We start from the raw sequence: 22006 nt of genomic DNA on the forward strand, positions 1-22006 counted from the left end.
ACATGATGGCTTGTATGATGTATGGATTTAAGTTGCATGCTGCCAGCCCCTTAGCATGGTGGAAGCAGGCCTTATGATGTGATTTGGTTTAGCCTCTGACCTCATTGTATGGTTTCCCTTTCCATCAATTGGTTCTTAGAGCTCCTAGCAGGTCCCTCATTCCAGAGATACCCTCGGAGCTTAAAGCCAGTTTACGTAAGAAATTTGTTGAAGATTGACGCCAGGGTTCTCCTTGCATTCTTTTCATTGCACCACTTAATAAAAAAAATGATGAAATAATTAATCTGTAGAAAATTTTAATTACATGATTTTTTAAAAAATATTTGGCTTTAGTCTTAATTCTTAGTGATTTATCTTTGAAATTTACTATTAGCAAGGTGGAAGTATAAAATTTGAATGGAGAAGCATTGTATATGTATTATTGTACATCGTATATTTACATTTTCCTTCTGTGTGAATAATTGGTGACTGCAAGCTCTTAAAATATCAATCTTCTAAGCAGGTAACCAAATAATTCCGCTTGTAAATTCTACTTTGATCATGCTTTGGTTGAAAGATGGTAATTCCTTGTTCAAAATCTCAGTGTAAACCAAAGAAAAACATATCAGGAGAAATCTTGTACAAGACGAGGATTAATGGCAGTGGATATTTATCAGCGCTACAAACTAGCCACCACCGCAGAAGGTTCATCGTCCGATGGAGAAAGAGCGGAGTGACGGTTCATATTAAATGGGTGTCTTTAACAAGAAAAAAGGAAAAAAAAACTGTGCAAAAATATATCACCGCTTGCCCGCATGATGTGAATTTTAGGAGAGAAAGGGGGTCGCTTCAAAAAATTGCCATGCCTTCTACGTTACTAACCAATCAGCTTTTTTCTCATCATTATTTTTCCTATATTGGCAGAACGCCCAAAGAGATCATTGAATCATGAGACATGCTACAAGAATACAAAAGAGTAAAGCCTGAAGCAAACGACAATATAGAATACCTTATGGCGGACCCATAAAAAGTTTTATGCTGATTCTTCATGTTCCATTTTTGGCACATAGAGAAGCAAGTCTATGACAAAATTATAGGTATATAAGATTAGTCTTTTATACGTTCATCATACCCCTGTTACATCATTAATTGATCATGGTTCCTATTAAATGATGATCAGTACATTCAAGAGACAAATAAAATGTTCAACAGTCATTAAAACATTTGAAAAATCCCATAAGTATCAACATCTTTGAATGTCTTCAAATTTCTACTGATAGCCATACGGAGACTCCGCCATCTGAGGTGGTTGTGGTGGTGGTGTTTGAGGCTGTGGTTGTCCTTGTGGGGGCGGTCTTGGTCTAGCATACTCGGCAAAAATAACCCAACCATCCAGAAACTGCATGAAAAATAGTTGTGTTAAAACAATAAAATACGGAGGAAGTACATGGGTTAAGTCGTCTTGGTCTATCTGAATCATAATCTATAGAAAAAAACAACAGAGAAATCTTGATGAAACTGAATCCCAGCATTTAAAGTCACAAACGTTGAGGCGTTCAGAACATACAGGAAAGCATAAAACAAGGTTATCAGGATCCATAAATTGAATTTCCCAAAACCTGGTCCAGATGTCCCTTATGTGAATCATTTATGCAGTGAAGATCACTAACAATGTGGTTTTAAAAAACAGAAATTGTTATCTTTATTGTGTAGTACACAAATGCCTCGAAACAGCTTGATATTTACATGAGGTTGAGGCTCCCCTCTAGAAAATCCAGCAGATTGATTTCCACACAGGTGTAAATGATACCCGAAAAATTTAACAATCCCACTCAGTTATTTTATAATAATTGGGTATGGATCCAAATTAAGTTTTCACTAACCTTATCGAATAAAAGTCTGATCCTGTCTACAGGATCGAATTTCTTATTGGATCAACATAGCCATGTTTGAATCCAAAAACTTGAAATACCAAATAAATATACACAAACGACGTAGGTGCGGTACATATAAACAGAAGAATATAAAGAGAATTGACTAGATGACTGGCATTAATTCCTTTTTTTCATGTTTGGATTTACACCTTTTTATCATGCATGCTCTCCTTAACTCTCGTCCCTGCTATTTTAGTTCCAAAATCCCAATTGACACTTAAATTTTGATTAAGTTCCAAAATCCCAACTGACACTTAAATTTTCATTAACTCTCAACCAAACTAAATATAAATAGAAATTTAAATCTGCTTCATAGTGGTTTGAATTTTTCCCCCCAAAACCAATCATTCACCTCCCACGTTGTGCTCCTTTCCTCTTCCAATCTACCGAAGATTCACTATATATGGACTATTGGGATAACAGTCCTTTCCATTTTGGATATGTGAACCATTGACTAGTTGACCCGCTAATATCATGTACTGAATTGAATCTCCGACGAACTCAAATCCGTTTGTTAATTGAGTTCAGATGCATGTTCAAAGCCTACTCATTTTGACGTTCCGAACCCAAATCCGAATTTGATTTTTCTTATCGAGTTAGGATACGAATAGAATATGGATCCAACCTGAATCTGAACCATTTAAGGTCCCGTCATGAAGTAAAATGCACCATTCTAATGCATACACAATTCAGAAGGCTATAAAGAATGACCAACTTACCTTGCCATCCATGCCTTTTATACCTTCCGCTGCTTCTTCTACTGTTGTGTATCTTACAAAACCAAAACCTTTAGAATATCCTGATACACGATCAGTCACAACCCTCGCTGTAAAATGCACGTAAGTTAGAGTTAGTATCTTGTGGATGTGGCCTCTCATAGAAGGCTTTGAGAAGAAAAAAATACCATGGATCACTTGACCAAACTTTGAAAAAGCTTCCCTAAGTCCCTCTGATGTAGTACGCTTGCTAAGCCCTGTGTCAGAATAGAAAAGTCATGAGGTTAGCCAATAGAATCTTACTGCAGTGACATATATAGATAATAATGGACTTAATAATAAAAAAAAATAAAAAGCCATGCACACCCATAGAGCAACTCAAAGACAGATAATTCTCATAGCTAAAGTATCATTGTCATCAACCTTGGATGTCTAGAAATCTAGACAGATGTTTTTGGTACTCATGGCTGCCTACCACACATTCAAAGCATGCAATGTATCAAACCATGGTTAAAAACCAGCAGAATGAGCCGACACCACCAATAACATACCACCCCAATAGGATTCTGGAATTGGGAAGGGCCCAGTTGATAAGTGCTAAATAATGCGTAAATTAACCCCTTTCTCATAGCACTTATCATTATTTTCATGCACATATTTTGTAAATTTAACTATGAAAAGATGTGTTCCCCTTCACTATTGCATTTTAATAAATTATCAGAAGTGATTCGAGTTTGATTGATTTTTTTTGTCATATTGGTTGAATCTAATGTGTGCAGGTCGAGTCGAACCCATTCCATCTTAGGCTAAGACTAAGTCCAAGGTGAAAGGAGGACCAACTCTAAGACTCCCTTCTCATCATGGACTCTTGGAGGCGTGCATGATCAAATTAAGAAAAGGTGGAGGCGAGATCCCATCTCTAAAAATGTAATATCCAGATTTGGAAATTATCAGCCTGTGCAAGTGTTGGTATGCTCCCCGTAACTTTTGACATACATCTCTGATTAAGCTGAAATTGAATCCGTTGGAAAGTTAACTTAAAAAGAAACAAAAGTGTATCCCACGAGGATTTCAAAATTCGGACATTTAATGGGTCAAAAGTGGACCGCAATCAGAGATGAAATCAGGGGCGGATTCTGGGGTGATTCTATTCCAAATCAAACTCTGCTTCGTGGATACATTATTCTCTTTTTGTGAGAGACGAGGGAGCCACCCCCCACATCCTTCCTCAGAGCCCTAGCAGCCAAATTAGGCATGGACTCTTCTGATTTTTATCCAAATCAAGCAGTGATCTCCAAAAGATGCTGTGCTGATTTTTCTCTCGAGAAATTAGTTGATTTCTTTCCACACCGGGCCAACACCCTCCCTATAAATTGAGGGGCGCAGAAGCAAGAAGGGGACGTCAGAGGCATGAAACACATTTAACTTGACCTTCATGTTTCCAAAAGATATATCTATCACCCTAGTTCTACAATTGATACACGCATTGGCTGTAGCTAAAAAGGGACGACCAAGGATTATAAGGATCTGTTTCCTAAGGTTAGGCACATGCTCCATATCAAGGACGATGAAATCGACTGGAAAATAAAATTTGTCCACCTTGACTAGAATGTCTTCAATTGTCCCTCGTGGTTTCTTCACAGATCTATCAGCTAATTGCAGAGACACTGAAGTAAGCTTCAATTCACCAAATCCAAATTTCTCATAAACCAAGGAAGAAGATTCACACTTGCCTCTAAATCTAAGAGTGCTCGATCAATAGAATTGTCTCCTACCACATAAGAGATGGTGGGAGAACCAGAATCCTTGAACTTAGAAGGAATTTTGTGTTGGATAATGGAGCTCACTTGTTCAGTTAGGAGGACCATTTTAGGCACATGTGTCCTAGATTTTCTCTTTTGGGTACAAAGATCCTTGAGAAATTTAGCATAGGACGGGACTTGTTTTATGCATCAAGGAACGAGAGGTTGATTTTGACTTGTTTAAAAACCTCCACTATTTCTTCTAGTGAAGTTCCTCCATATCAAGGACGATGAAATCGACTGGAAAATAAAATTTGTCCACCTTGACTAGAATGTCTTCAATTGTCCCTTGTGGTTTCTTCACAGATCTATCAGCCAATTGCAGAGACACTGAAGTAAGCTTCAATTCACCAAATCCAAATTTCTCATAAACCAATGAAGAAGATTCACATTTGCCTCTAAATCTAAGAGTGCTCGATCAATAGAATTGTCTCCTACCACACAAGAGATGGTGGGAGAACCAGGATCCTTGAACTTAGAAGGAATTTTGTGTTGGATAATGGAGCTCACTTGTTCAGTTAGGAGGACCATTTTAGGCACATGTGTCCTAGATTTTCTCTTTTGGGTACAAAGGTCCTTGAGAAATTTAGCATAGGACGGGACTTGTTTTATGCATTAAGGAACGAGAGGTTGATTTTGAATTGTTTAAAAACCTCCATTATTTCTTCTAGTGAAGTTCCTCCATATCAAGGACGATGAAATCGACTGAAAAATAAAATTTGTCCACCTTGACTAGAATGTCTTCAATTGTCCCTCGTGGTTTCTTCATAGATCTATCAGCCAATTGCAGAGACACTGAAGTAAGCTTCAATTCACCAAATCCAAATTTCTCATAAACCAAGGAAGAAGATTCACACTTGCCTCTAAATCTAAGAGTGCTCGATCAATAGAATTATCTCCTACCACACAAGAGATGGTGGGAGAACCAGGATTCTTGAACTTAGAAAGAATTTTGTGTTGGAGAATGGAGCTCACTTGTTTAGTTAGGAGGACCATTTTAGGCACATGTGTCCTAGATTTTCTCTTTTGGGTACAAAGGTCCTTAAGAAATTTTAGCATAGGACGGGACTTGTTTTATGCATCAAGGAACGGGAGGTTGATTTTGACTTGTTTAAAAACCTCCATTATTTCTTCTAGTGAAGTTCCTTTCGTGCCAAAGGGAGAAGGTTCATTTAGACATTGAGGGAAAGGGGCCTTCAGTGTATCAGGTGTGGCCGAAAATAGACTAGATGAAGAAGAAGGGTTTGGATTCTCTTTAGACACATTCATACCCTTGTCTTCACTTTCCTTATGCTTTCTTTTTCCAACCTCATTATTCACTACACGTCCGCTTCTTAGGGTAGTCATGGCGTTAGCTTGCTCATGATGAATATCATTTGGGTGAGTCTCTTGAGCCATATATTGCCCCCTAGGATTACTCATTGGTTGGCTTGGAAGCTTTCCTTTCTCTCTCCTATTTAGTGCATTAGCTAGTTGCCTCATTTGGGTTTCTTGTTTGGCAATATATTGAGTATGAGAGTACAACAATTGTATATTGGCATCTAGTCCTTGAAGGGCGGTCAACACTTTCTCCTCAAAAGCCGTATCTCTTTGGGGTGGTGGAGGGTATGTTGAAATTGTGGATAGTGAGTAGAAGGACGGTAGGGATGAACATTCTGGAAGGACTGAAAATTTTGGAAATGAGGTTGGGAAGTACTGAAAATATGCTGCTTCTAAAAGAATTTTGTTGGTTGCGCCATCCCGGATTAGAAGTGTTGGAATATGGGTCATTACCCGGTCCGGACTGTGCTTGGGCAGCATTAACATGTTCTTGCACAAATTCAAAAAATTGGGATGCCAAAGGGGACTCATAAACGGTGTGGGCCAGGCTAGACCAAAGAGCACACACTTGTGCTTGGGAAAAATTTGTAAACTGTCCTCCAGACATTAATTGGTCCATCTTGCGGGATAGTGCATCCACTTTGTCAAACAGACCTATGGAGTGGCTAACTTCATACATAGTCCCTTTTTCTTGGAAACTCGGGGGTGCTTGACAAGAGGAGGAAGAATGGTGGAGAAAATTTTCATTAAGATTTTCAAACAATTGCCATGCCTCATGCTCACTCTTAAGCATGAAAGTTTCTCTACAAGAAGCATCAACCATTTGACGGTATCGTTCAGACAACCCGTCATAAAAGCATTGCACTAATTACTATTTGGGTATTTGATAATGCGGGCATTTTCGAAGTAGATCTCTAAATTTCTTCCAAGTTTCATGAAATTCTTCCCCATCATCAGATTGGGAGAAGCTCATGATAGCACGCCTAAATTGGTTCATTCTTCCTATGGAAAAGTATTTCTTCAGAAATTTGTGTTGCATTTAGGCCCATGAAAGAATAGAATTGGCTTCCAATGAATTGAGCCACTGCTTAGCTCTATCTTTGAGGGAATAAGGGAACAACCTTCCTTAATGGACCAATTAATGTCTGGAGGACAGTTTACAAATTTTTTCCAAGCACAAGTGTGTGCCCTCTGTTCTAGCCTAGCCCATCCCGTTTATGAGTACCCTTCAGCATCCCAATTTTCTAAATTTGTGCAAAAACATGTTAATGCCGCCTAAGCATAATCCAGACTGGGTAATGAACCATATTCCAACACTTATAACTCGGGATGGCGCAACCATCCAAATTTCTCTTGGAAGCAGCATACTTCCAGTACTTTCCAACCTCATTCCCAAAATTTTCAGTCCTTCCCGAATATCAATCCCTACCGTCCTACTCACTATCCACAATTTCAACATGCCCCTCCACCACCCCAAAGAGATACGGCTTTTGAGGAGAAAGTGTTGACCGCCCTTCAAGGACTAGAAGCCAATACACAATTGTTGCACTCTCATACTCAATTTATTGCCAAACTAGAAATCCAAATGGTGTAACTAGCTAATGCACTGAATAGGAGAGAGGAAGGAAAACTTCCAAGCCAACTAGTGAGTAATCCTAGGGTACAGTACATGGCTCAAGAGACTCACCCAAATGATATTCATCATGAGCAAGCTAACGCCATGACTACCCTAAGAAGCAGAAGTGTAGTGAATAATAAGGTTGGGGAAAGAAAGCATAAGAAAAGTGAAGACAAGGGTATGAATGTGTCGAAAGAGAATCCAAATACTTCTTCATCTAGTCCATTTTCGGCCACACCTTATACACCGAAGGCCTCTTTCCCTCAATGTCTAAATGAACGTTCTCCCTTTGGCATGAAAGAAACTTCACTAGAAATAATGGAGGTTTTCAAACAAGTCAAAATCAACCTCCCGCTCCTTAATGCCATCAAACAAGTCCCATCCTATGCTAAATTTCTCAAGGACCTTTGTACCCAAAAGCAAAAATCTAGAACGCGTGCCTAAAAAGGTCCTCCTAATTGAACAAGTGAGTTCCATTCTCCAACACAAGCCGTCCTAAGTTCAAGGATCTTGGTGCTCCCACCATCTCTTGTGTGGTAGGAGATAATTCTATTGATCGAGCATTCTTAGATTTAGGAGCAAGTGTGAATCTTCTTTCTTGCTCGGTTTATGAGAAATTTGGATTAGATGAATTGAAGCCCACTTCGGTGTCTCTGTAATTAGCTGATAGATCTGTGAAGATAGCACGAGGGATAATTGAAGACATTCTATTCAAGATGGATAAATTTTATTTTTCAGTCGATTTCATCGTTCTTGATATGGAGCCTGTGCGTAACCTTAGGAAACAGATCCCTATGATCCTTGGTCGTCCCTATTTAGCTACAGCCAATGCATGTATCAATTGTAGAGCTGGGATGATGAATATATCTTTTGAAAACATGAAGGTCAAGTTAAATGTGTTTCATGCCTCTGACGTCTCCTTCTTGCTTCTGCGCCCCTCAATTTATAAGGAGGGGGTTGGCCCGATGTCGAAAGAAATCAACTGATTTCTCGAGAGAAAAATCAGCATAGCATCTTTTGGAGATCACGGCTTGATTTGGACAAAAATCAGAAGAGTCCACACCTAATTTGGCTGCTAGGGCTCTGAGGAAGGATGTGGGGTGTGGCTCCCTTGTCCTTCATAAAAGGAGAATAATGTATCCACGAAACAGAGTGATTTGAAATAGAATCACCCCAGAATCCGCCTCTGATTTCGCGTCTCTAATTGCGGTCCACTTTTGACCCAGTAAACGTCCGAATTTTGAAATACTCATGAGATACACTGTTGTTCCTTTTTAAATTAACTTTCCAACGAATCCAATTTCAGCTTAATTAGAGATGTATGTCAAAAGTTACGGGCAGCATACCAATACTTGCACAGGCTGATAATTTCCAAATCTGGCTATTACGTTTTTAGAGATGGGATCTCGCCTCCACCTTTTCTTAATTTGATCATGCACGCCTCCAAGAGTCCATGATGAGAATGGAGTCTTAGACTTGGTTCTCCTTTCACTTTGGACTTGGTCTTAGCCTAAGATGGAATGGGTTCGACTTGACCTACACACATTAGATTCGACCAATATGACAAAAAAAAATCAAATTCGAATCACTTCTAATAATTTATTAAAATGCAATGGTGAAAGAGAACACATCTTTTCATAGTTAAATTTATAAAATATGTGCATGAAAATAATGATAAGTGCTATGAGAAAGGGATTAATTTACGCATTATTTAGCACTTATCGCACCCCCAACCTACATTTTGCTGCTCCTCGAGCAAACTAAAAATAGAAACTTAAAAAAAAAAAATTTGCTCACTTTCACAGGAATCGCGATTGCATTTACCGTATGCAATAAGGCTTTAAACCCTTAGGTGGCTCTAGTGGACGAGTTTTGTCTCGTGAGGGTTTCCAGCGAAGATACCCGCAAACTTCTATCTCTACCCAAAGAATTTATTTTATCTTTTCATAAAATCTAATTTCAAATGCATGAATGACAAATTTCAAAAGTACACAAAGTTTTAATTACTAAGTCCGCCCAAATCCTAGATCAGAATGCAATTCAAGTTGAAGTCATTAAGTTTCCCTTAGGAAGTTGTCAGACTTATTTATACTTGAGGGCTCCGTGAAATTTGGACCATACACAAACTAAGGCTTCGGATCTCCAAAATACTGCTAAAGCTAGTAGTTTCCAAGAATTTGCGGATAGAACCTAATCACTGATTCAAAATCATCCTATCTTACAGGATTTTGAGAGTTGTGGATATTTACTTTAATACCTCATGGGCTTTATCTGTAATATTCCAGTTTACTCGAATTTTTACAATGGCAGCTTTCACACTATCGTCTTTTTAAGGTCAATATACATATTCTTTTTTCTCGTTCTTCTTTTTTTTCTCTTTTTTTTATATATTGTGCACTTTTACTCTTGTGATGATTCCTCCGTGTAGCGAGCATTCAGTCAACAACTCCCACACCAGTTGGCGTAAGGTGTTGGGCATCAAGACTCCCCTACGGACCTATGCTAGGGTTCCTCATCACAAGCCCACTAACCTTTGACAATAGGTAGCCCTTTTCGATGTACCTGACTAAATCCACTCTTCTTTTTTTTAGGATAAAAATGAATTAGACGGGTCGGTACGGTTCGGTACCAAAATATATAGCTGTACATACCGGTAGGGTCCGGTACCGGTATGTACTGGCCGGTACCGATCCGTACCGACCGGTACGGCAGACCATGGTTGAACCTAACCCTTAGAAGTGCAGGCCATGTGTGTTGTGAAATTTCAGAGTAAAAATTATTTTAACTCACTAAAAGAACTTTTAATAAAAAGAACTCAAATTGTCTTACATCCGATAGTCATTGGGCTTTTTAGATTTTATATACTTTGTGTTATCATTTTAGCACTAATGCACAGAAATTAGACTTTCATTCATTTTTTTATTAAAGAAAAACTTCTTTTAGAATGAAAAATCAAAAATCAAAAATTCCAACCCCATACCTCCCAACCTATATCCATTGTCCTCATTTTTTTTTTAAAAAAAAAAACTATGCGATGCATATGGAAGAGCATTATACCTTAGGTGTATCGGCAATATGAAAGTCCTTGTTAAGAAATTAAAAAATGCAACAGAAAAATGTGCAAAAATGACCTATGAGAATTGGGTTGCCTCCCAACAAGCGCTAAGTTTAACGTCTTCAGCCAGACGCAGCGCATCCTTAATTATTCCGATAAATAGGATCCATCAAATCAAAGGATTCGATCAACTGCCCTTCTGCAACACATTCCATATAAGGTTTCAACCTTTGGCCATTGATGTTGAAGACACGGCCATCACTGAGGTTTTGAATTTCTACCACACCATGAGGAAAAATCTTTCTAACTAAAAAGGGACCATCCCACCTAGAGTGAAGTTTACCAAGAAAGAGACAACTTGGAATTGAATAGCTAAACCTTTTGATTAGGCTCGAAAGACTTACGGTTAATGAATTTGTCATGAAAAGCCTTAGTCCTTGTCTTGTAAATTTTGGCATTTTCATATACCTCATTGCGTAACTCTTCAAGCTTGCTGAGTTGGAGTTTCCAGTTAGAACCAGCTGCTGCCATATCGAAGTTCTCTATGCTCAAGTTCTACAGGTAAGTGGCAAGCTTTACCAAAAACCAGTCGGTAAGGAGACATGCCAATAGAAGTCTTATAGGCAGTATGGTAAGTTTAGAGAGAATCATTTAATCTGAGACTAATCTTTCCTATCGAGACGTATTGTTTTCTCTAAGATGTGTTTTATCTTCCTATTTAAAACTTCAACTTGCCCGCTTATTTGGGAATGGTAAGAGATGGCAACTGTGTGAGTGATTGAATATTTGCAAACCAAAGCCTCAAAAGATTGATTGCAGAAATGAGATCCCCCGTCACTAATGATAGCTCGGGGTGTGCCAAAGTGACTAAATATATTTTCTTTTAAGAACTTGACCACAACCTTGTGGTTATTAATCTTAGTGGCCACTGCTTCTACCCACTTCGAGACATAGTCAACCCCGACAAGAATGTACTCAAAACCAAAAGAACACGAAAAAGGACCCATGAAGTCAATACCCCAAACATCAAAAATTTCTATAATTAAAATGGGGTTAAGTGGCATTATATCTCTACGGGACATTGTACCAATCCGCTGGCACCGCTCACAAGTCTGGCAAAAGTTGTGAGCATCTTTGAACAATGAGGGCCAATAAAACCAACTTTGTAAGACTTTAGCTACGATTTTTCTACCCCTAAAATGCCCCCCACAGGCTTGGAAATGGCAAAAAGTAAGAATACTCTGAAATTCACATTCAGGCACACATTGAAGGATTACTTGATCGGGATAGTACTTAAACAAATTTGGGTCGTCCCAAAAGTAGAACTTGACTTGCGAAAAGAATCGGTCCTTGTCCTGCTTGGACCAATGATCGAAAATTTGTCATACAGCAAGGTAGTTCACTATGTTAGCAAACCAAGGTGTCTTCACTTATTGTACCTCAAACAATTGTTCATCTGAAAAGAAGTTATAAAGGGGTGAAGTGTTATAAGAAGGCTCAAGAAGAATTCTAGACAAATGATCCGCTACAACATTTGTTGCACCTTTCTTATCACGAATTTCTAGATCAAATTTCTGTAACAATAGGATCCATCGAATTAGGCAAGGCTTGGTGTCCTTCTTTGAAAGAAGGTACCGAAGAGTAGCATGATCAGTGAATATAATAACCTTGGACCCTAAAAGATAGGACCGAAACTTGTCCAGAGCAAATACTACAGCTAGTAATTTTTTTTCAGTAGTGGTGTAGTTCAATTATGCATCTGAGAGTACCTTACTAGCGTAGTAGATGACATAAGGTAACCTATTTGCCGTTGTCCTAAGACCGCCCCAATGGTATAATCAGAAGCATTACACATAAGTTCAAATGGAAGAGCCCAATTGAGAAGTTGTATGACAGGTGCTGTGGACAACTTAGATCGAAGCTTTTCAAAGGCCTCCTCACATGCTTCATCAAAGACAAAGGATGTATCCTTAGCAAAGAGATTGCACAAGGGCCTAGAAATCTTGCTGAAGTCTTTAATGAAGCGACAGTAAAAACCAGCATGGCCTAGGAAAGAATGGATTTCTTTCACAAATTTGGATGGAGGAAGATTAGCAATAAGATCAACTTTGGCTTTATCTACCTCAATACCTCTTTTGGACACAATGTGTCCTAAGACTATTTCCTCTTGAACCATAAAATGGCTCTTTTCCCATCTTAGCACTAGATTGGTCTTCTTACATCTTTTCAAAATCATGGCCAAATTACTGAGATAATCATCAAATGAGGGACCAAAAACTGAGAAATCGTCCATGAATACCTCCAAAAATTTCTCTACCATGTCAAAAAAAATAGCCATCGTACATCGTTAAAATTTCGCGGGTGCATTGCATAGTCCAAATGGCATTCTCCTATACGCAAACGTCCCAAATGGACATGTGAAGGTGGTTTTCTCTTGATCATCGGGATAAACAGGCACTTGGTTATATCCAGAATAACCATTTAAGAAACAGTAGAAATCCTAATCGACTAACCTTTTCAATATTTGATCAATAAAGGGCAAAGAAAATGTTCTTCCTAGTCATGGAATTTAGCTTCCTATAGTCAATGCAAACACGTCATCCAGTGGTTGTGCGTGTTGGCATCAACTCTCCTTCCGCATTTTCAACTACAGTAATGCCCGACTTCTTTGGTACCACTTGAGTAGGACTCACCCAGTTACTATCAGAGATAGGATAAATGATTCTGGCATCTAGCAACTTCACTACTTTCTTGACTACCTCCATGTGAGGATTGAGTCTCCTTTGCATTTTACGGATAGGTTTTGCATCTTCTTCGAGGTGAATTCGATGCATGCAAATAGAGGGATCAATCTCCTTCAGATCGGCTACGGATCATCCAATTGCATGTTTGTGCTCTCCGAGCATGCACAAAAGTTGACTTTTTTATTTGTCAAACAGGTCAGCCGCGATGATTACAGGCAGGATATCTTCTGGTCCTAGAAAAGCGTACCTAAGCATTGCCGAAAATGGCTTTAACACAAGTTTGGGAGGGGATTCGATAGAGGGACAAAGTGGCGCACTAGAAAGGGTAGGAAGAGGTTCATGTCGGGTTCTCCAAGGAAGAAAATTTTTGGGAGACTGATTGTCAAGCAGAGAGTTGACTTCTATGGTCGTGTCTACATCAAAGTTATCAATGTCAAAATGGGCTAAGTAAGTCTCCAGAGGATCATCTGCCAGAATATAGGAAAGGGCTTCTTCTACAAGATCATCCATTTTGTCTATTAGGAAGCACTCATCTTTTTTTGCGGGTTGATCAGAGGCATAGAACACATTTAACTTGACCTTCATGTTTCCAAAAGATATATCCATCACCCCAGTTCTACAATTGATACACGCATTGGCTGTAGCTAAAAAAGGACGACCAAGAATCATAGGAATCTGTTTCCTGAGGTTAGGCACAGGCTCCATATTAAGGACGATGAAGTCGACTGAAAAATAAAATTTGTACAATGCTTGTATTGATCTTCTCGACCAAAATAGATATATACTGATCAATACTGAAGGCCAATTCCTAAGCATCCCAACCAGGATGCTCTATTCAAATTTTTTTAAATAGGATGGGGGCAACAAGGGGGCCAAATGGGTTCTCTAATGCCATTAACCATCTCATGATGCCCTTTTGACCGCAAAATGTAAGAAAGAGAGTGGGAGAAGGGAGAGTAGACATGCAAGAGGAGAAGAGGAGAGGAAGAAGAGAAGGGGAGGGTTTTTTTTTTTTGTTCTCATCGAGGAGGGGCTGCGAGCAGATCAGTAAGGGAAGGTCACTCCATTCGGGTAAAGCCCTGAAATCTCTATTTTTTTGGCCCAAAGTTGGTAAAAATAAAAAAAAGTGGGAGAAATCCATGTTGATTTTTTTGTTTTATTTGAATTTTAAAATATGTTGTAGGGTGGGCAGCACCTTATAAGATGGTGATTTTTGTTTTTTAGATCAATATTTTACTTTTATGAATTATATATTTCTGCATTAAAATATTAAAAATAAAATATATAAAGATTGTAGCATGTTTGCATTCATAGTATGCACATGCTAAAACTTTTATGACTGGAATATCTTTTTCAAAATATTTATAATCATTTAATTAATTTTTTTATCATGAAAATAATTAAAAAATCCCAAGCTTCTTAAAAATCTAAAAGATTATCATTTTAGTAATTAATGGATCTTTTTATGACTTTTAGGCTATTTTTAAGGTGAAAACATTTAAAAATTTGAAAAATGGTTAGTTAAATGTAATACACATAGAACATGCATTGATAATTAACAAGATGTGTTCTTAAATTGCCATATTGTACTTTATTGGTCAACATATAATTTTTTGATTTTCAAGCTATTTAAGAAAATTACATTAAAAAAGATGATTTAATTGTTAAAAACATGGATTAATGAGAACAATTCTAAACTACTACTTTTGCATTTTATTCATCGACAAAAATAGAATAGTTTTAAAATTATTTTTAAATAAAAATTTACTTATGAATCATGAATACTATGACAATTCTAGCAAAGTGAAAAATGCATCATGCGAACTTGAATTGAATAGATGATATAAAAGGCACATAAGTTTGTAGGTTGGTAGATGGTTTCTTATGACTTGGACAATAAAGGAGGTGGGTGACTAGGTTGAAGCAGCATTTGCGGGTGGCTATAATGATGTGTAGAAGTATACCAAGGTACTTGGGGAGGTCAGACGGGCAAAGAGGAACCACTTGTAAAGTCCAAAGGAAGCAAAGCAAGTGGACAAATATGAACAAGCTCTCAACAAGGTTGCAGCGCAGCCCATATCAATGATCAGTGTGGCAAGGATGATGAAGGCAGTGGAGTGAGTAATATAATCCAGATGATATGGAAGCTATTGAGATGCGGGATACGAGGAGGCCATGAAGCATCATGGATTGTTTGGGCCTTTGCATTATAGGGGAGATGGAGGGTCCGGTGCATCCAGTGGAGGCCACAGAGGTAGAGGCAGAGGAATCAAATCCCTATTTTGTGTATTTCAAGAAGGCTAAGAAACATGAAATAAGGTCCGCCACAACCAGGTGGTTCCACTACAATCAGATATTAGCTTGAACCATGGCTATTAGTTTTTTTTTGAACATGATCACCAAAGTGTAGAAGCAAGGTCTGAGTATTGAGCCTCCCACTCTGTATGAGATATATGGGCCATATTTGAAGGTAAGAGGTTGAGGGTCTAAGGAAGTGGATTTACAAATATAAGCAGCAATCTCAGTTATATGTGTGACACTTGTGTGATGGATGGTCCGGGCTGACTAAGAGGATCATCAGATTCCTAGTGTATTACGATGGGCATCCTTTCAAACGTCAATTGATGGATCCAACCAGATCAGGATTCTAACCAAATCTTGGGTCTAATAAAGGTGACTGTGGATGTTGGGCAGCAATACGTCATCTAGATGGTGACAGGTAGTGGTCCTCAATACAAGAAAGTAGATGAGAATCTCATGGAGGACATGCCACATATTTATTGGACATCATATGCAGCCCATTGCATTGTTTTGATGATGAAATATACTGGGGACCTATCAGGAGAAATTAGATGCTGAGAAGGGGCAACTTATTTTAAAGTATATATACATTGATAAGGCAACATCTACATGGGGAGCTACTAAAGCCAAGCATGACATGGTTTGCCATGCACCTAATAGCTTTGAGAAGCCTCCACGAAAATAAAGCAAGAGGATTGTTTTGAACAATGCATGTTGGGATCCGTGTCCATATATGATAAATGCAAAGGAGCCTTTGTATATGGTGCCGCAAATGGTTGAACATGAGAAACTTCCAACCTCATATCTTACATAATTTTTGACTAATTGTTGCGAAATTCATGTAAAGATAGAAGCTTCAACACTAATTCTCTATAAAGATCTGTAGGAGTTCAAAAACAAAACATAGATGAATATATTATAGTTCTAAAATCGCAGTCAATCTATTCCTTGCAATAAACAGAAATGAGCCTCTTCATGTAAGTTGTATTAAACTAAATCATAAACCCCAATTGCTTGAGGACAAATTGTTCTTCACATCATATTTCTGCACCTCAAACTTGGCACTGTACATCTATATAGATATTTTAGATGATCAACTATAGCAAACCCAGGGTAGATACTACTTCGTTATGCAAAAGCACTGAAATAACCTCAAATAAAACCAAGCATGAGGCTGCGCTCTAGTTCCATGAACTCATGCACATCAAGAAAATTATAGAAAAATAAAATATAAATAGAGTGAAAACAAATAAATATTTACATGGTTCACCGATTTTGGGCTAGCTCCCAAATCAAAGGTTAGAAAGGTCCCCTGATTGAACAGATGAAGCATGCCAAAGCCAAAAGCTTGACAAAAGAACTTGAAGGATAGTAATATGGGCATTTGAAAATGGCAACCTGAATTTCCTGTTACTTCTCTAGGGAACACCATCTGTATGCAAGTTTGCTTCTGCACTAGCTATCCTTTTCTTGCCAAACATTTAATTACTTCTGCTTTTTGCAACTATCCCACAATGGCGGCCTTGATTTGACAACTTATAACCCCAATATTTGTTAGTTACAACACTTATTACCATGATTGTACAAATAGCTATGCGACCTTATACAAGCATCTAACATGACCATCTTTTTGGAGGAACTAACATGACAATCATAATCAAATAATTTTGCATCCTGCTCATCTTCTTCTTGGGAGAGACAATGAATTACCACAGACTCAGACCATCATAGATCTCCTGCTATGTGCAGCCAAGCCAGGACAGCGAGTATGATACTATCATTTTTAACTATTAGGCAGATCAGAACATTCAACAATCAACTTTATTGTATCGACGGAAATACTCATTTTACGTGTACATCTGTTGAGTACTGAATTATTAAACAACTAATCCTTTTTTCAATTAGATACATTTACTTCTTCCAACTGTCAACCTAACTTCAACTCGGCACCCCTTAAATCCACACTATGGTCTGGCAATGGCACCACTGATCTTTCCCCAAACGAGAAAAATCTATGCATCAATATTACTTAATCATTTCAAAGGATACAGTCTAGTGAAAGAATTACTCTTTCCCAGATTCTATTTTTCTTTTACAAAAATTCCCAACAAAAGCAGACGATTCCCCCCGCCCTCCACCAAAAAAGCAATATTATTCTGGTTTCTTCAAGCAAAGGGGAAAAAAGAGAGAAGAAACTAACATCTATCAAGAGCAATACAAAAAGAAGAAGAAAAACTAAACTCCAAGAAGAGTTCAATAAAAGTTCAATTTTTCTAACATTGATCACAAACCTAAATATTTCTAAATCTAATAACAGTGGAAGCTGGGTGTATAAAAACCCTAGAACCGAAACACGAACCACATGGAAAGACAGAACTTCGGATTTAGGACTCACCGGAGACGAAGAGATTGGTGGAGGGCTCGGCCGCAGGACGGGGCGCGGCGGCAGGAGGAGGAGAGAAGGCGGAGACAGAGAACAGCCGCCGGAAGCCAGCCCTCACCGCCGCCATTGTTCTCGCTCGCTCGCTCGCTCGCTCGCTGGGTGGAAAGGCTGGAAATGTTATCGAGGAAGCTTCCGCCTCCTTTATAGGAAGACTCCAGCTGCAGCGAAATTTTTCCCCTCTCAAAGGTCAAATTACGAAAATATCCCTATTCTGATGGTTTTGCTTTAGGGTTTAACGTTTTGGATGACGAAAATGCCCCTCTTGCCCAGAATGGCACCACAAGGGCGGCGGATCCGGATTCAGTCCAAACTCCAAATCCGACTCAGAATTTCATATTTTTGCAAGCAAAAATCATACTCCAACCAAAATAAACCTAGATGAAAATAAGCTTTAAAAATAAGCATAGGAAGGTCTTCATTATATAAATAAAGATCAAATATGGGCCAAATTTAGAAGTCTTATTCTAAGTAAAATCAAAAAAATTTCTAGTAAAATCAAAATTGACTCTTGACATTTCACATTTCACATTTCAAGAAAAACCATAGTCTCGCAGCACAAATATCATTGTAAGAATAGATGGCGGAGAAGAGGGGCGGTTTTTTTGCTGTTACCTCTCTCTTTTCTCAAATTAAAATCTTGAAAAGATCATCTACAACTGAAAGACTGACGTCTTCCTCTACTCGATCCTTAGTTAGACTATCTCCATCCACTTCGATTCTTCTGATCCTCATAGCCGAACTCCTTTTTTATTCGCGTCCTCCCCCTGGTTCTATTCCTGCCGCGTCCACATCCTCTATCTCTCTCTTTTCTCAAATTAAAATCTTGAAATCAAACTTGCTAGAAGAGGAAGAAGTCTGCAATTTTTATAAAAAAGAGGGGAGAGGGAATTTATCAACATTGGATGACTCGCTCTCTTCCACCTTTCAAAATCAAACTAGGTCGGATCAAGTTAGCCCAGGCACCCAGGCACAGCTCAAGTCCAACACATTGATTTAATATATATTTTTTTATCTTTTTTAATAGAAAAGCCTATGCATAATGAGCTATCCTCCAAATCCGGGTGAAGGTATATGGTCATGATAAGCTAGCAGCTTATCATGTCCCTTTAAATGCTCTATCATAACTTATATGTGGCGACAAGATTTGCTTGTATTTAATGTTGGGTTGTTGCAAGTTTAATTATCAAGTTTTCTTGAATAAGACTGTGACTCATGGGTTTAGAATCATAAAAATAGTACTTGATTGTTTGACTAAAAAGAATAGGAAATCATCCGCATATCAGAACAAAGAAAATAAAAAAAAAGATATTGTGGGTCTTTTTTTGATAATAAAAAGATATTATAGGTCAAGAATACTGAATTGGCAAGAGAACTTTGTTTTCCTAGTTTGTTTCAAGTCTTACTGGCTTTGCATCATTTTCATTTCGTAGTCTTAATGAAATAATGATGGACCAGCCACCTATCATTTTTCTTAAGAAAATGTTTTAATAGTAAGGGACATCATAAATGACTTTATACTTGAAGAGTTTCAGCTTGACCAATAATCGGGGAAAACACGTAGATTTTTTTTTAAGAGAAAAATCATCAACTGATTGTATGACTTGCAAACTAGTGGACTCAAAACTACACGATATGAAATGATACGTTCATTTATAGCTAAAATAGTGCAGGCAATGGAGTGCTTTTAGAAATTACCAAAGCAGAGTGCTTTATATTTGTTGTCAAATTGTAAATCCCCAACTGTCCTTGAAGCAGAAGCTAGAGCACTTCTGTTGGGCCTTCAGGGGAAAAAGGGACAATGGGGAGGAATATTTCAGCAAAAGACTATTGATTCAGTTGGTTCTTTACTTCTAGTCCTTAGAGCAAATTAAAAGAATGAGCCTCTGTGTACATTTAACTGTAAAGGGTATTGGATTCTCATGAAGCAGCCAACATACTGTATAGTGCATACTTGTGGGGAGACATACAGAATATGGATTAAAAAAGTCCATTAGGATCGATGCTACATCAGAGACTCATTAGAGAAAGATGAAGCAGTAAGTGATTGTACAACACCTAGAAAGGTTACCTCATACTAGTCAAAAAAGAAGCAATTTTTTTGAGAAGAAAAATTCATGTTCAAAAGAAGAAGGAATTATGTGATGCACTTCTCACCTATCACTCCTCTCCACATGATTCTTGAGTTTTTTTTTAAATTATTATTATTATTATTTTAATAAGTTCCTGTTCTCCTACCTCTCTCCCCTCATCATTGCCCGCTAGCTAGCATGTTCTTCCATTGACCCTTTCTTGAGGGGGGTTTTGGGAAAAGATCTATAACTTTGGTTGAATTGTTGAAAAGACAGATGGTTACTCAGAGCTCAACAGCTGGCACAGTCTCAGATTTTATCCATATGTAAACTACTTGCCACCGTTTGCGCATTTGATTTAGAGATGGAGTACTTTGATGTCAAAATTGCCTTTTTACATTGTGAGTTAGAAGAACAAATCTACATGTGATAGCTAGAGAGGTCTCATGTTCTGGGTAAAGAAAATCTTATTTGCCTACTGAAGAAATCTCTATATTGTTTGAAGCAGTCACCTTGGCACTGATGCAGGAGATTTGATACTTTTATAGTTGATAATGGTTATGCTAAAAATCACTATAATAGTTGTGTTTATTATAGAAAATTTTTAGACGATTCCTATATGTATTTGCTGTTGTATATTGATGATATACTGATTGCAGCTGAGGATAAATTTGATATCAATAAGTTGAAAATTTGGTTGAGTGGTGAATTTGAAATGGACTGGGGTGTGGCAAAGAAGATTTTAGAGATGAGATCAATAGAGATCCGCGAGCAAGTTAATTGTACTTATCCCAAAAAAAGCACATAAAGAAAGAACTTGAATACTTTGGTATGGATAGATCTAATCTAGTGACACTACAGTAAAAGAAAGAAAAGCCGATGCTTAAATGCCGGCGTTAGGAAAAAAATGTCGGTAAATTCTGCTCCCGCACTAAATTTTGCCGATGTTTTAAATGAGCGTTGGCAGTTTGGAGCAGTGGACGACATTTAAAAGTATCGTCGTAGACGTAAAGCCAAACGACGATTTAAAGCGTCGTTGTTTTTAACCTAAGACGACGCGTATAAGCGTGGTTCATCGAAATGCTAAAACAACGCTTATAAGCGTCGCCGAAGCCCCCTTAAAACCCAGCGGCTGACCCCGAGCCCGCATACTTGCCCTAGCTACTCCTGAGCCCCCTCATTCTCCTCTCCGGCAATGCCCTAGCCTTCATCTTCCTCCTCTCCAGCGCTGCTTTAGCCCCCATCTTCCTCCTCTCCGGCACAGACCGTCTGACTCCTACCTCCTCTCCTCCTCCCTCCTCTCCGGCGTCGACCAACCGACCCCAACCTGCTTCGCCCAAGGTAGTTTTCTCCTCCTCCCTCCTCTCCCTCCGTCTTGCTTGTTCTCCTCCTTCTCCTCCTCCTCTTCTTCGAGTGTTCATGGGTTTTTTTTCCTTCTTTAATTTGTTCTCTTTCCCTCAAGCCTTGATCGAGCTTCGCCTCCGTCCGAGGATCTTCTCCTCCTCCCTCCTCTCCGGCGTCGACCAATCAGCCTCAAGTCCCGATCGATCCAGGCCCGCCTCCGCCCGAGGTATTGTACTATGCATCATCAATTGCTTTTGGTTCAATATGGAATATAGAATGATTTGTTCAAATCTGCGTGATTTGTTGACGTAAAATCTTTTAAATTTTAATCTTTTGTTGGCGTAAAATCCTCCCGTGACTCTGCTTCCTGCTTCGTTTGGACCTCTGTCGGTCCCGTGAGGATGGCCCACTTCTCGTTCCAACGTCCAAACCAAGTGATGACCTACATGTGAAGCAACATGCTTGAGTGAACCAGTTTATGGAATGTTTACAAAAAAAAAAAGTTTATGGAGCCCAAATTATTATATAGGCTTGTGATTGCGCATGTAACAAAGTATGAATTGCTGTGATTCCATATCTGATTTATTTGTTGTTGGTTATAATTCGATAAGTATATGCTGGTTTCAGCTGATATATGACTATTATTTCTCTCCATGAAAAAAAGGTAAGAATAAATCAAAT

General features: G+C 38.5%; 1 protein-coding gene across 1 annotated transcript; it reads right to left on the reverse strand.

The window, feature by feature from the left end:
- Positions 1-998: 998 nt before the first annotated feature.
- Positions 999-18044, reverse strand: LOC103719361 (organelle RRM domain-containing protein 2, mitochondrial). The gene is made up of 4 exons (XM_008808566.3): positions 17865-18044; positions 2818-2886; positions 2633-2739; positions 999-1378 (listed from the first exon to the last, which is right to left on the reverse strand). The coding sequence occupies exons 1-4, from the start codon at positions 17977-17979 to the stop codon at positions 1250-1252; spliced, it is 420 nt and encodes a 139-aa protein (XP_008806788.1). The 5' UTR covers positions 17980-18044; the 3' UTR covers positions 999-1249.
- Positions 18045-22006: the final 3962 nt, after the last annotated feature.

The sequence above is a fragment of the Phoenix dactylifera genome, chromosome 3 (genome assembly GCF_009389715.1).
Source record: "Phoenix dactylifera cultivar Barhee BC4 chromosome 3, palm_55x_up_171113_PBpolish2nd_filt_p, whole genome shotgun sequence".
Taxonomy (NCBI): domain Eukaryota; kingdom Viridiplantae; phylum Streptophyta; class Magnoliopsida; order Arecales; family Arecaceae; genus Phoenix; species Phoenix dactylifera.

What these genes read in the sequence shown, in the direction of transcription:
- LOC103719361 (XM_008808566.3), bottom strand. Translation starts at nt 17,979, where the DNA reads ATGGCGGCGGTGAGGGCTGGCTTCCGGCGGCTGTTCTCTGTCTCCGCC. An exon ending in GTTTGGTCAAGTGATCCATG is followed by an intron (nt 2,740 to 2,817) that starts GTATTTTTTTCT and finishes TGCATTTTACAG; the next exon opens with CGAGGGTTGTGACTGATCGT. An exon ending in TAAAAGGCATGGATGGCAAG is followed by an intron (nt 1,379 to 2,632) that starts GTAAGTTGGTCA and finishes TTTTTCATGCAG; the next exon opens with TTTCTGGATGGTTGGGTTAT.